The sequence below is a fragment of the Gouania willdenowi genome, chromosome 8 (genome assembly GCF_900634775.1).
Source record: "Gouania willdenowi chromosome 8, fGouWil2.1, whole genome shotgun sequence".
NCBI lineage: Eukaryota > Metazoa > Chordata > Actinopteri > Blenniiformes > Gobiesocidae > Gouania > Gouania willdenowi.
This window is the reverse complement of record NC_041051.1, coordinates 14,223,643-14,238,212: the sequence shown is the minus strand read 5'-3', so window position 1 is coordinate 14,238,212 and position 14,570 is coordinate 14,223,643. Positions and strand designations below refer to the sequence as shown.

The following is a 14,570-nucleotide window of genomic DNA, read 5'->3' as shown; positions in this document are numbered from 1 at the left end:
GTCACAAATACGTAATGACGTCACATGATTTTACGGAGCGCCACTCCAAGAAACGGACGGAGATTCACAGACACCGTAAAGTTAAACAGGCACTAGTGGCTCCGTATTTAGGAGTCAGTGATGATTTGCGTAGTTTTTTAGTAGTTTAGATGGTATTTCGGGTGGTAAGGCGGTGTTTGAAGGGGCCAGGACGGGAGGGGGGCAGGCGGTGCACCTAATCAGCAGTCCCCGGAAACATTTTCCCATAAAAAAAATGTTTCGGTGACACTGTTACATGCTGATTTTGTCCATTTCCACGTTCAACAGTGAATTCTGTTTTTCATTGGTTGATTCCGTGCTTCCGGAATCCTCAACACCATCTGAAGAGGTGTTCTCCACAGCTGGAGATACCCTAAGTCCAGAACGATCTTGTATCCTTCCTGACAAGGCAAAAGTGCTAATTTTTCTGCACAAAAATAGTTAATCTACCACAGTTGATAAGTGCAGCTGTACTTTTGGTTATGTGTTCTTTTTTTTTTTTTTACATAATTATTTGTTTTATGTCTGAATTATTTTTGGATCAAGTTTGAAAGGAGCACTAAATATTCTCAAATGTTTGTAGCCAATGTGTCATATATTGTATATATTATTATCCAGTGAAAACAATCTATACCTGCCTTACCTGGTGGATTAAAAGAGAGCTGATATCCCTGCAGGAAATTAAAGAGACAAAGATAAGATAAAGAGTTAAAGCAAACAAATACATTTGTATTATTTAATTCCCTCACCCAATGAGAATCGATGAGAGAATCAGTAAGGACTCAAATCGATAAGCAGTATCGATAATGGAATCGCTAAATTCTTATCAATTCTAATCCCTACTGTTAATAATGTATAAAGGGACTAAACAAGCACACATGATACATTTGACTTAATTTGTACTCTCAGTCAGGCAGTTGGTCATTTTGGTCTACATCTTTGAAATCTGTCATTTGTAATTTGTTGTTTTAGATTTTGTCCTCTCTGTCCAGGGTGTACCCCCACCTAACGCCCAGTGTGAGCCAAAGATAGGCACCGGCAGACCCTTGCGACTCTGAAATAGGAGAAAGCAGGTCTGAAAATGGATGGATGGATTTTGTCCTCATACACCTCACACCCAATAGAGGTTCGAGTTTCAAATGTGCAAATAATGAAAAATAAAAATGCTATGATGGTGTTTGCACTTTCGTTTCTGGCTTATCATATCATAGAACATGATATAATAATGATACAAATTTAACTAACTGTTATATCTGACAGCAAATTATAATTGTGTTATAGTAATCTAACAAAAAGTCTAGTATGTCATAATTATTTTCAGTTTTAGTTTACATTAATTTACTTACAATAAACTAAATCAGTAGCAGATATAGTGGACTAAAGCTACATTAATTAAGCAGTTGGTAGATCCAAAAAGTGCCATTTCTAACAGACCAAAGTTCACTTTTGATAGGCTCTTTATTTCCCTCTTTAAAAGGTAGACACAGTTAGAAAAAGAAACAAAACGTGGATCTGTTGAAGGACTCAAACAAACACGCGATTATACGCCAAACCATTGAAGCAACTTTTGGCTTCTGCAGCAGAGAATGCAGCACACCTGTTCTTGATCCAATGCTTCCATTCCTTACCACAGGCAAAGTCATTGCTTCAACCACCTCAGAAACTAATGCATACATAACTACACAACTACAGACAAACTGCTGCTGCTGCTACAATAATAAGCTCCTCGAATTTGTACAAGTTTGTGTGGTTGGGGGTATTACTGAGTTTATGCCCTTGTGTTCACAGAATCTGTTTCATTATCGTGGATTGACAAATACTCAGCCCGCCCATCACATGGACTACATAAACTGAGGAATACTCAGTATTCACTGTTATCCTCAGACTTTTCTAGACAATGGTCACTGATGCATTATGTAATGTGTCTTTTGTCATTTCACCAGCAGGTCATCATAATAGGACCCTGGCTGAGCTAGGATCAAATGTGCGTATTCTGCCTTTGTGTCAAACACTGAATTCATGAGGCTGAATACAACACTGCTCAAAGAAGCACTGCTAGCACAGGACGCTAACTCAAAAACGGGCATAGTCCGTGTGAATTTGAGGGAGCAATACACCAAACGATAAAAAACCTTGTGCAAATAAAAACATTGTGTGTGTGTATACCTATGAACACAAAGTTTTGTGCGTGTGCATGTATCTGTGTGTGATTGTGTGCATGCATGGCAGTATTTAGAAAGCAGAAAGACAGGAAGCACTGCTGTGGGGAGCAGGAACAGCAGTGTTGATCAAAGCCCAGACGGGTGACACTATGGGCGGAGAGCCATTGTTTATTCACCAGCCACCTCTCGCTTTGGCAGGGTGAGGTGAGTGTGTGTGTGTGTGTGTGTGAGTGTTTGTGTGTGTATGTATGTGTGTGTGGACACGGAGAGAGAATTTGTGACAAGAAGAGTTTGAAAATATAGTTGGGAAGATAATATTTGAGTGGGAGAAGAGGCGTATATATATATGAGTGAGTGTGTGTGTGTGTGTGTGTGTGTGTGTGTGTGTGCGTGTGCATGCGTGCGTGCGTGCGTGTGTGTTTATGTTCTTTTGGAAGGCTTTAATTCTGTCAGAGATGGCATTTCAGGCTAGTGCACGTACACACTCCAACATGGATGCAAATCTGCACACAAGCACAAACACAAGCATAAACATGTGCTCAAGTAAAACAATTGACTCCAGTATTAAACTTTACATCACAAACGTAGGGCATCATTAATGAAAAAAGCTCACATATAATAGAGGTCATGAAAAGCAATGTTGGGAAACAAACGACAATTGGTTAAAGGTATGCCCTGTCCCGATGTGGAAAAAAAAAAAAAAAATACAAAGCTATCATCTAGCTTTCACACCAGTTAGTTTTAGTTCCAAAAATATCCCGCTCGTGCTTTTCCTGTAGGATAACTGATAGGATCAGAAATAGTGGGTCACTCACTTCTTGCACTTCTCATCAGTAGCTGGGTTTCTATTACCCTTGGAAATACACAAAATCGAAAGTGCAAAAAAACTGGTAATCGAAACACCTGAATTTCGAAAAAACACTCAAATGTCGCTAAAAATGTTTTTACGCTTTCTTTAGGAGAAATTTTAGACGTCTCAAGATTGAAATGTATGAAAAAATTGCTATGGAGACACTTTTTCTGCAAATTCACTTCAGAGAACGTGACGTACCCGGTCACATGACCACTTCTCTCTGAGAAAACATGGCGCGGTACGTGTAGAAAGAAGAGGAGACAGGGACATTTCTTACTGCCACATTAGACGTGAAACTACAAAGGAATACAGAGTGTTATAAGGAGGTTTGGAGAGTGGATCATGGTAAGCTAAAGGTGAGATGCAAAAGTAAATGTAATTTTCCTAATACTGTATGACCTATCAACTCTTGAACATTTGTTTGAGAACTGTTTACTTTCTAAAAAGGATATTTGAATCAAAACTGGCCTTTCAAAGTTAACTGGATCAAACATGGTAAATAGTGGCACCCTATGCCAAACAGGCACATGCATTAAAGCACTCAAGCTCGTTATATGTGCATATACACACACATACTTCACTCCTACGCACGCCTTTGTGTCACATACTGTATACACACACAGAGAACTGGATAACGAGCAGACTTTACTATAATGTCATTTAAAAAAAAAGAGGTTTACGAGATGCAAAGGTCTCTACAGTTAACACCCACATTTTAGAAGTCCAAGTACAGTAGAGCCACAAAGGGAGCTAAATTCAGGCAAAAAGGGCCTGGCAAGGGAAGGGAAAAAATAGATCTGATCTGGTGCAGTATGCATTCAGAACCACTGTTTTGGGATTATCCCAATTCAAATGCGCGGCTAACTTTGATGTTATTTTCTTCTCCTCCCATTGTCTGAAGCCCCTCGCTCTCTTCATAATCCGCGCCCTTTGAAGTGAGCAGCATGGAAACAATGTCAGCAGGCGACACATTCCCTCCAATGGCCCACTGACAGCACTGTGCCATTTTTTTCCTCTTTCTTCTTTTCTTCTCAATCCTCCATTCAATCCATTCACTGCCTCTACCCCAGTTTGCTTCTTTAATGTGCTCTCCCACATCTGTGTACGCTCATCCTTCAAGTCTACACATGTGTTGTTTTAATATTTGGCACATGTTACATTCCTCTCTCCCACTGATTGTCCTTTCTTCTCCATGTTTGTCCATCAATAAGCAGCTACAGAATGAGGCTATTGAAGTCTCATTAGTGGGTAAATAATACTCGGGGATCACATTAATGAGGGGACAGAAAGCTGTTGACTGTTTCTAATGCAGACGCCCAGGCCTCAAATCTCCAACACAGTCTTCAACAGGGCAAACAAAATATAGAGGACAACAAAGCTTTACCGACTGCAAGTTGGGTTTGTCACAATATTTAATTGACTGACATCAAACCCTTTCTTTTACATGATTCTGGTAATGAAGTATTTATATGCTAAAAAACTTCAAGCTACTGAGGATGATCATTTTCTATCAGATAAATCGATAGTCTAGGTCTCATTCAACAATACATCAAATACATCAATTGCTCAAAAAAAAAAAGGTGTAAAAGGTTGAAATAGCCGCTCGAAAGTTTGTTTTGAGCTCTACCATAAACACTTGGTTTATTGATATTGGCAACAATTACAATATGTTTTTTTCAAATTCTGAATTAATTGTTCTGAATTAAATTAATTTAAAGTGGAATGAACGTATATAAGATGGAGGAGTTATACAATTCGGTATATAAACTGAATAAACCAGCCATCTACGTCGCATTTAAGTTTAATTCGGAAAGGCCATTTTCATTCGGAATTAGGTGTTTACAAGGTCATTTTTAATATTTTCAAAGAGGATTGAATTCTTATTAATTAAAGCTCTCATGTAAATGTAGCCAATGTTTCGCACAATGTGCAGTCCTGTACACAGAATTATGGAAGTGTTTTTACATCATTCTTTCCAGGATTTCTTGTGTTTCTTCGCCAAACAATGAGGACAGTGATTCGTGATCTTTCACTGTAAGCCCCAAAATAAACATCCGCCATTGTTTTGCTGCAACTTTGATGCCGTGACAACTAGGGTTGGGCACCTGAGAATCGGTTCCGGAACCGTTATGAAAATATTTGCATTTTGATTCTTTTTTTCGATTCCTAAATGCCCGCACTCGTTTGTTTCCGCGGCTTGCTCTGTTTGCTTACACGGGGTTTGTATAAGATGCGTTCAGAACGTGACTGTAGCGACTGCAGTCTCTGTGTGTGTGTGTCTGCTTGCGAAGCTGCTGACTATAGGCTGACAGGGCAGAGAGAGAGACAGAGCACTGATCACTTCTTCTCTGCCTGTATAATAGACATAATAGATCGCTTCTACGATTTAAATGATCAACTTAGGGAGTTACTAAAGGATGAGTTCACCCAGAATGTAGCCGTATTCAAGAAGTAAACCGCTTTAATTTTGCCCCACTAAATGAGGAAGTGTAAGACAGTCCTCTGCTGCTGCCTTCTCTCTGTAGTGGGGGAGGGGCTGCTGCCTCGGAATTACAGACAGTGACAGGAGTTGTTGCTTTTTATTTTTTATTGATATGTGCACTTCATACAACTATTATAATATATAAATTTCACACATTTACCCATTTATATAAAACATATAAATTATTTATACTCATATACAATATACATATGTATGTAAAGAAAAAAGCATAAAGAAAAAAAAATCTTGGGGTACTTTTACTTTAATCAACAGATTTAAGGATTCAAAAATGTCCAAAGTTTCCACTGCTCTTTTGTCTTATACTCTAAAGAGGTCTTATATTAGTCTATTTTCTTTTTAAAGTGGTGCAATTTTTGTGGCGTTGCAATTATATTATATACATAAATTGCATTTATGTATATAATATCTTTCCTACAATATAAACAAACTCACAATATAACAATTTTTTTTAATAGTTTCTGTTTCCACTGTTTCCAGAATAATAACAATCTTTCTCAACAATAACTGTTGATTGATTTGTCACATGACTGTTCCAGCGTTTGAGTTTGTTTTATTTTGTTTCACATCTACCCGGGCTGCAACTCTTTCTTTTTTAGACTGCTGCCAACTTGTTTGTTATTTCAGCAACTTTCACTTTTACAGTTATAGTTGGGGACCTTTGTAATTGAATACCCTAGTTACAGTACAGCAACCAAATTAAACTCTATCAACTTATTTAAATAATAAAAATGGAATGTGCAAAGGCTTTTTCAAATGAAAAAAAGATTCGTTTAGAACGGGAATCGAAATTTAGAATCAGAATCAGAATTGTTAAAATCCAAACGATACCCAACCCTAGTGAAAATACCAGAAATGTGTTGGGAAGTCCCTGTTTATGGTGATCAAAACAAATTTTGAGCAACAAATTTAACCTTTGATATCTTTTTTTTTTCCGAGCAAATGATCAGACCATTTCTTTATCTGATAAAAATATTATTGTCACCAGCAAATTTAAATCACAAAACAAAGAAACCCAAAAGTGAAAATTGTGTTCCTGGGTTTAAACAACTAATAAAGGATTTCCTTTCAAACTTTTTGTTTTTATTTCATGTTTTTAAAACTTAAATCCTTTAGGGCCTATGCTACAAATCTAGACTGGATTAATCTCCATTAGCTGGCTTCAACTAACCAAACATTCCCAGTCAGACAGGAGCTGTTTTACGAACGTCAATCACCTATGACCACAACACGCTAATTTAAGCCAAGTGATTACAGCCTCGCTACGTACACATGCACATGAATGGGGTGGAGATTGCAGCATCTGACCAATCAATGGAGAGAACTGGCAGACTGAGTGCCTTTACAATGAATGGAGGAACAGCTTATGATATAAATATAAATAATATAAATCCATAATGGCAGTGAAGAGCCACACAGCAGGAGGCGGAGCTTTTATACTCGCTCAGATCTGATCTACTTCATGACTTGGCACCGACCAGGTTGCTGAAATTTAAAATGAGGAATAATTAAAATCCATAATTCAAACCAAAGCCAACACTGTTGTTACAGAAAATGCAGGAATAAGATAACCCAGGCAGGAAGCTGTTGACACTGTTAATGCGCAACAGCGCAAGATTATTTATTATATTAATCCATTGGATGATAAACGGACAGCGCTCTGCAGTTAAACTTTATTACAGCACACACGTGTTTCTATTCAAGTAGACCTCTATCACACACACTGGGATGAGAGCACATTGTGCATGTTTCTGCTGATAATGTCAGCACCAATGTATGAATGAATGAATGAATTAATACCTTCAGCCATCTGTGCACACAGGCTTCATCAACTGACTGTAAATCATTCCATCAGATATAAACATCTTTCCTAAAGGATGTCATTGGTAAATGAAAGTATTGCATTTATAATTAATAATCTTCTTTATGAACTCAGCTGTCAGATCTGCACCAACCAAGGATCATCTATCAATGGGCAGGTGGTTTTCTAAGATATCTGATTGGTCAGGAGGTGGGGCTTTAGGACTCGATAACATCCAATCCAGAGCAAAACCTCGTCACAACCAGGTTAGTCGTTCAGCATTAATTGCCATAGTGATTAAGCTTCAGTGAGCTTTGTAGTCCAGCACACACTGATTAAATCCCGATTAAAAACTATTTTGGTTGAAACATATTTTGATATTTTGAAATTCATATTATTCCTATATTATATAATATATATTAGTATAATATTAAACAGTATTCAAAATGGGTTAAAATTTGTAATTTTCTCTAAGTTTTGTTTCTTTTAAAATACAAATGATTGTGATTGAAGGAACACATGCATACATGCACGCACTCAAAACAAAAAGGCTGAACAATGCAATCCTGAATCTGGACAAAATTAGGAAATGTTGGCCCTTACTGTCGATCATATATTGATGGAAACAAGATGTCTAACAGTGAGAGTGAGTTGGGAAAAGCTGTTTCATAACAAACTTTCCATTTCAGGGAAAGCTCAATGGGGGCCAGGGCTACCAGGGCCTGACAGGAGAAGAGATCCAAAGGGAGACTTAGACCTTCCTGCTCACTATAAGAAGTAGCTGCAGCCAAAAACAGACAAGCTTGTGTTTGGAAACATGTCCCAATCTCAGACACAACAACTCTTTATTTAAGGTGCCACACCCGCACAACTGTGAATGCCACTCTGTCCCTTTTTAGTTGCTTGGAAAGAGGCAGGATACTCTGTGAATCAAAACAGGAATCTGTTTTTAAAAAAGACCAAACATTAATGGGGCCATGCTTTGTCAACAGCTTAAAACTGAAATTCATTCGTTTACTTGAAGTTTTTGCTAGTACTTTAAGGGCCTATATTACGAAGCTAGATAACAATATCCTGGATTTATCTCTGTTAGCAGGCTTCATTTAAACACACATTCTCCGTCACACAGAAGCTGTCCTACGAATCTTGATTACAACAAGCTAAGTTAAGCGAGTTGATATCAGCCTAGCTACATGCATGCGCTTGTGACGGGTGAATATTACAGCGTCAGACCAATTACAGTCACGCAGGAACTGTGTAGAGCAATTTACATCACAATTGAGGAATAATTCTTTAAAAATATGAAGAATTAAAATACATAATTCCAACCAAAAACAAGACTGGTGCTGCAGTAAAATCAGCATAGAATGAATACAGGAATTGATGAGTGTCAATGCCTAAATAAGTGAGATTATAAACGGAGAATAAACTGACACTCTGATCAGTTTCACTTTCTATTTTAACTTGTCTGTGGCTCTGATGCTGCATTCATAAAGATCAGCCCAAATCATAAGGTGAAATATATTTATATTCTATATTATCTTACAGGACTAAGGCTCTTTGCATTACCCCAGAATACATGAATGAATGAATGAATGATTTAATTAATTTATCAGTCTGAAAGCGCCCGATGCATGCACGCTTTATTAGTTGACTTATTCTAATTTATCAATCCATCAGATAAAAGTCTCTATATTTCTTATTGGAAATCATTTGTAAATAAAAGGATTGCATCGATGTCTAAATATGCTCTCTCTGATTGGTCAGGAGGCAGGACTTTAGTACTCGCTCTGGTCCCAACCAGGTTAGTCGTTCAACCTAAGTTACCATTGTGATTTAGCTCTGTAAGATGTTAGCCAGCTTTGTAGGCTAGGAGCACCGCTGTGCTACACGAAGCACGGACAGAGCTTTCAGAAGGGAGGGCAGTGCACTTAATAAACGTTCCCAGGAAACATTTTGAAATGAAATCCGCGTAAACTGGCTAGTTGGCTAAAATAGCATGTACTCCATGGGATCATGTTTGCGCTGAGTTAATGTGTAAAGGAATCCGCTGACGGCTAGGTTTCCTTTGCTAGTTACTGTGATTTTAAACATAAGTTGTTGTTCACAATGTGTCGTTTTTCATGGGAAAAATGAGGTGCATCCCTGGGACACATGGATAGTAGATTTACTGCATCCTTTTAGATTTGTATGCGTCAGGGACGCAGGACGCGTACCTAGCAACATCACTGCAGTCCATCCCAGAGCAATACACAGACAGACACAAAATCACTCATATTCACTCTTACGGCCGATTTAAATTTTTAGATAGGGAGGAAGCCAGAGTACCCGGAGAAAACCCACGTAAGCATGTGCAGAAGATGCAAACTCCACACACCACCACTCCACAAGTCTCCACCACTTGAACACAGGACCTTCTTGCTGAGAGGCGAACATGCAAACCACTAACCTACCGTGTGCCTGGCATTGAACAGTTTAATTTTAAAACAACTTATTATGTAGGAAACCAATGGGTCTTTTTCTCAACATCTCCATCTTCTCTGTATTAAAGCAGAACGCTCTGTGGGATCGCAGACACTGTCAATGTCCACCTTGTATTGCGAGAGATGATGGTGATGATGATGATGACTGATACAATCATCTTTTTTGAATGCAGGAATGTAAGAAGTTAATGAAATTAGGCTTTTCCCAAAAATAAACTTAAATATGTCGTTAATATGAGGAAAAAAAGGGATATTAATTGTGGCCGGATAGAAAAATGTGGCCGATCTGCACAGTGAAATAACCGTACGCTTTATCATTTTTTACGGTTTTCAACGATATTTAGAAGTGTTAGGAAAAATCCATGTTGAATAATTTCCAGACTATTTACATTCAGTGTGTGTGTCAGGAGTCTGGATGGGAGAATATGACTAACAGATACTGTGAGTGAGTAACTGCAGGTGCAACTTTTAAGCGCAAATGGGAGAATTTGGTCCCATATGCATAAAGCATCATGTGATTACAGATCAAACACACATTACAAACCCTGTGGTCTAATCCATCTTCTACATGTTTGAGTTAGGTTCTTGTCATACTGACTTAGAACTTAGATCTTTGCTAGTTGTTACTCTTCTATTTCAAGAGCCAAACAGGTGCCACAATGATAAATAAATTCCTTCTATTTTGTTATTTGTGTACACAAACAAATAACACAGCTTGTATTTTAAAACTTCACTGTAAAATAGAAAAGCTGATAAAGAACGGCGCTAGCTTTGGACGCGAGCACTGCGGACAGATTTATAAGGTTCAGACAGACACAGAACACACGAGCCACTTAAAGACACTATGCAGTTTGCAGCGAGCCATAAAAATGACAGAGCACATGCATACAAACGGTGACTACGGGGTAACAAAGGAAAAGCGACCCGTGTCGACTCCATAAAAGTCAAATCCAGACAAGGCCGTTTTAGAGGTTTAACAACGTGCCCTCTGTTCTCCAGGCCTAAAGGATTGTCTGTGTGTGTGAGCCCAACATAAACTATAGACGCAGGACAGGAAGAGCACAAGACCAGTAGGACTTAAAGAACATGGAGGGAATCATAAATCATAAAAGAAAAAAATGAAATTCCTCCAAACTGGTGTATTTTCAACAAGTATTACAGGTTTAATATCCTTACATACTAAAAATATTGGTATGTAAGGATATTTGGTTATAAACATGATCACATCTGCTTTTTTCCACCATAATTAATGCAGTATAGTTTCAATTTATAAACTGACAATTCATTTAAGTGGAATTGAAATTTAATGCAAGATCCTGGTTTTAAATCAGCTTAAACTTGACATGGACCAAATACACATCATTTATTTGTCTGCCAAGAATACAGAAGGTCACCCCTCTTGGCTATGAGTGGGCTAACATATTATTAGTGTTTCTTGGAGATGTGTCCAACATGTGCAGATGCTGTTTTTCACTTAAACCAATAGGACTATTGATGTTTGACAGTGCCTGATGCTGACCTTGTTTGCCTGAGCAGCTCGTAGGGCGTCTGTCCTCCTCTCCTTGTCCCACCGAGTGTTCACCTCCTTCAGCTGCTTTTCCATTGCTTGCTGAAGACGAACAATTTCCTCCTTAGAGTCAAACACGGATGTTTGCAGCTCTGCAATTAGCTGCAAGTGAGAACAGGAGAGATTTCAGGCTGCTGACCAGGTCCACGCTGCTCATGCATTATAGAAAGGGAACACAAAACTGTAAGACAGAGTTATCGGACGCTAGAAAATCGTCAACCTGCTTTATAGTGCAATAAGTGACTTGCATCATAGTATATGTATTCCCCTGTTCATTTTTGAATGCTGACAGGAGAAAAATGAAAAGCATGTGCACTGAACAAAAATGTTGTTCTGCTTTGGCGTATTTCCCTGGTTTCACAAACAAAAGCTTGTATCAGGAAACGTTGTGCACATGCGTCACAGATTTAGATGAGGGTAACTATCACCTTGAAACGTTGCTTTTCTCTGTGTCTCTTCTTTGAGATGAGACATAAAACAGAAAAAAGAAGACTGAATATACATATAAAAAAAGACAGCGAAGGGGGAGAAAAAACCCTGCCTTTTTAAAGAGCAGAATGACTTTGTGTTGGTGAACTTGCGGTGCACACCAAGATGAAAAGGAAGTGCTTGGGCTTTGAAATCCTCCAGTCAAAATTAACATTCTAGTTAAGCCACTGTCAGTGAAAAGGCTGAAGAAAGATGAGAGTGTAAAAGAGGAATACGTGTGTATGTGTGCATGTGTGTGTGCATGTGTGTGTGTAGTGCTGCTCCAGGCTTTGGACTAGACAGATAATTGTTTACTGTGTTCTAGCTGTGGAGGACTAGCCCTGTTGGAATATGAACACTGCGTGGGTGTATCAGAGGTAACGCTGTGGTCAACCACAGAAGGAATGAGACTATAAGGAGGTGAGAGGGAGATTAGCCCTTTCCCACAGCAGGACAGCCAGATGAAAGTGACAAACGCCACACTATTATAGGGGACATAATTACTGCTTATCGTGATTGCTATTCAATATGGAGTCAATCTATCTGCTGGTCATCCGCCCCCGGTGGAGTTAGTGACACTAACATAGAAAACCAAGCTGTATGTGTTGTTTTCTGTATATAAAACACAACACTGTTTCTCTCTTTGATAGTCAGCCAGGCCTTTTTAAGACTATAATTGGTCTGGTGAGATTTGTCTTTGCTCACAACCTTCAAGCATTGCTGTTTATGGCTTAAGGCAAGCTTTGGTCTCAGTAAACCTAAAGGTAAAAGAAAAAGGGAGAAACGAGCCTGCCTAGTGTTTATTGAACATCCTTTAAATAGGAAATGACAAATAAAAGCCACAAAATGATTAAAAAATAACAGAAAATACGCAAGTCAATTATGTGTTATTGCCTGGTTCACCTAAAGAAATTTCCATTCACATGATGTGAAATTGATCAATTATTAGACCCTGTATAGCTGGTTGGGACCACACAATATTATTGAGGAAGCATAGATCTGTGTAAAAGCAGTTCATCTAAACCAAATCTATTTTTAGCTTTCGCAAATAATTATGATAAAAAAAAAATGTATATATATATATATTTATGCCATAATTATTGTTATTCACTCAACGACAACTCCTCTAAAGGTCAGCCACAGGATAGTTCTTTGCACAATTATAAAAACCTGCACACTGACAGGACCACAGGTGCTAAATTAACTCAGTATTAGCAAATTCCAACCAACCCTGTGACAAATCACAATGTCTTCACCTTATTCATGGCAGAACTTTGCAGGTTTTATTGTTGGAACAACTTCCTCGTCGCTAGTTGCTTAGCAAGTGGCTGTAATAGTATTTTGGTCAGGTTTATTTAAGATAACAGTTTGTGCACCTCATAATATTAAGGCATTCAATATCAGTTGAAGCAGACTGTTGGTTGCACGTATAAAGGATAGGATAAATAAAGCACTTTTTGTGTGAAAGCATAAAAGCAAAACCTGATTTTCTGAATTAGTGGCCGTTGAGCCGTTTGTACCAATGCTCCCTCTCTGTTTCAGTTCCTTATTATTTCTGTAAATCAAAATAGCAAGTTCTGTTGTGATTAGTCAGTTTGTTTACATGCACACAGCTGTCAAGCTATGCACACAAGTCGATTAAAGACTTCTCGTCTTGTCTGAGTATAAATGCATGAGAGAAAAATTAAATCCCATAAAGCTCAGCCTTCATAGGTGGTGCTGTATCCTTTATTGACACAGTACCTGTTGACCTGAAGAGGAAGATAGGAATACAAATACAAATGTTTTTTCTTTTCATCCATGTATTTTAAGATGTTTGGCTCCTTTATAGCAGCATGACATTGGTTACCTTGTCTGCCCAAAAGTACATCTTCTGCTTCTCACCCGCTATAAAATCTTCTCCTTCTTCCGGGGACAGTCGCAGGACAAAAAGTGGTGCATGTGCAGAACGCCGTGTCTACATACACTATTAGCTCACTGGTCAATCGCATTATCTGGGTGTGTTAAACGAACTACAGATAGTCCAAATTCAGCCACGCTAAACTGTTTACATGCATTTAAAAAATCCAGTTACTGTCCGACTAAGCCATTTATTTGTTTTTCTCAAGCTGCATGTAAACACAGCAATGTTGCACTGATGCAGGTTAGCCAAGTAATAATTGAAATTATTAATTCAAGATCTCACTTTTAACTAATGAATGCATAGAAGGTCTCATATGAACAACTAAAAACCTAATAGATGGAATTATAATGAAATAAATGATATGATTGCATAGGAACTTTAACCTTCTCTAAACTATGCCTCCCCAGGAAATTTCCCTCCGCCGCCTACCTCCTCCTACAATGGGCGGTCGGGGATAAAGTAATGATCTCCCACAAGTACCAAAAAAACCACCCACTGTAACCAGATCATTAAGTGGGAAAAGAGAGCACTGCCCTGTTCGGTTCACAGGTCACCCAGGAGGACCACTCACAGCTAGACGCTTAACATAGAGGATTGGATTGGAGAAAGACTAATTAGGAAAGTCTGTATCTTTGTGTGTGTGATTGTGTGTGTATGAGAGAGAGAGAGAGAAAGAGAGGAAGAATATCAAAAGATGTTAGTGTATAAGTAAATGTATATCTTCATGAGCAGCGCCTCCAATCCCCTTAGGATAATGCATAGCATGGTATGTTTTTAATTGGGCTATTAGCCATGCAGCTAAGCTCCAGAACTAT

General features: G+C 38.4%; 1 protein-coding gene across 7 annotated transcripts in view; it reads right to left on the bottom strand.

Moving 5' to 3' along the window:
- Positions 1-14,570, bottom strand: part of cep112 (centrosomal protein 112) — a 141,962-nt gene that overhangs the window by 30,911 nt on the left and 96,481 nt on the right. For all 7 annotated transcript variants that reach the window (XR_003674630.1, XR_003674631.1, XM_028455099.1 and 4 more), the window contains one exon: positions 11,337-11,486. Coding sequence is in view for 5 of the 7 variants with exons in the window: in XM_028455099.1 (XP_028310900.1) it covers positions 11,337-11,486 (150 nt within the window). In the remaining 2 variants the exon portion in view is untranslated. The remainder of the gene's footprint in view (positions 1-11,336; positions 11,487-14,570) is intronic.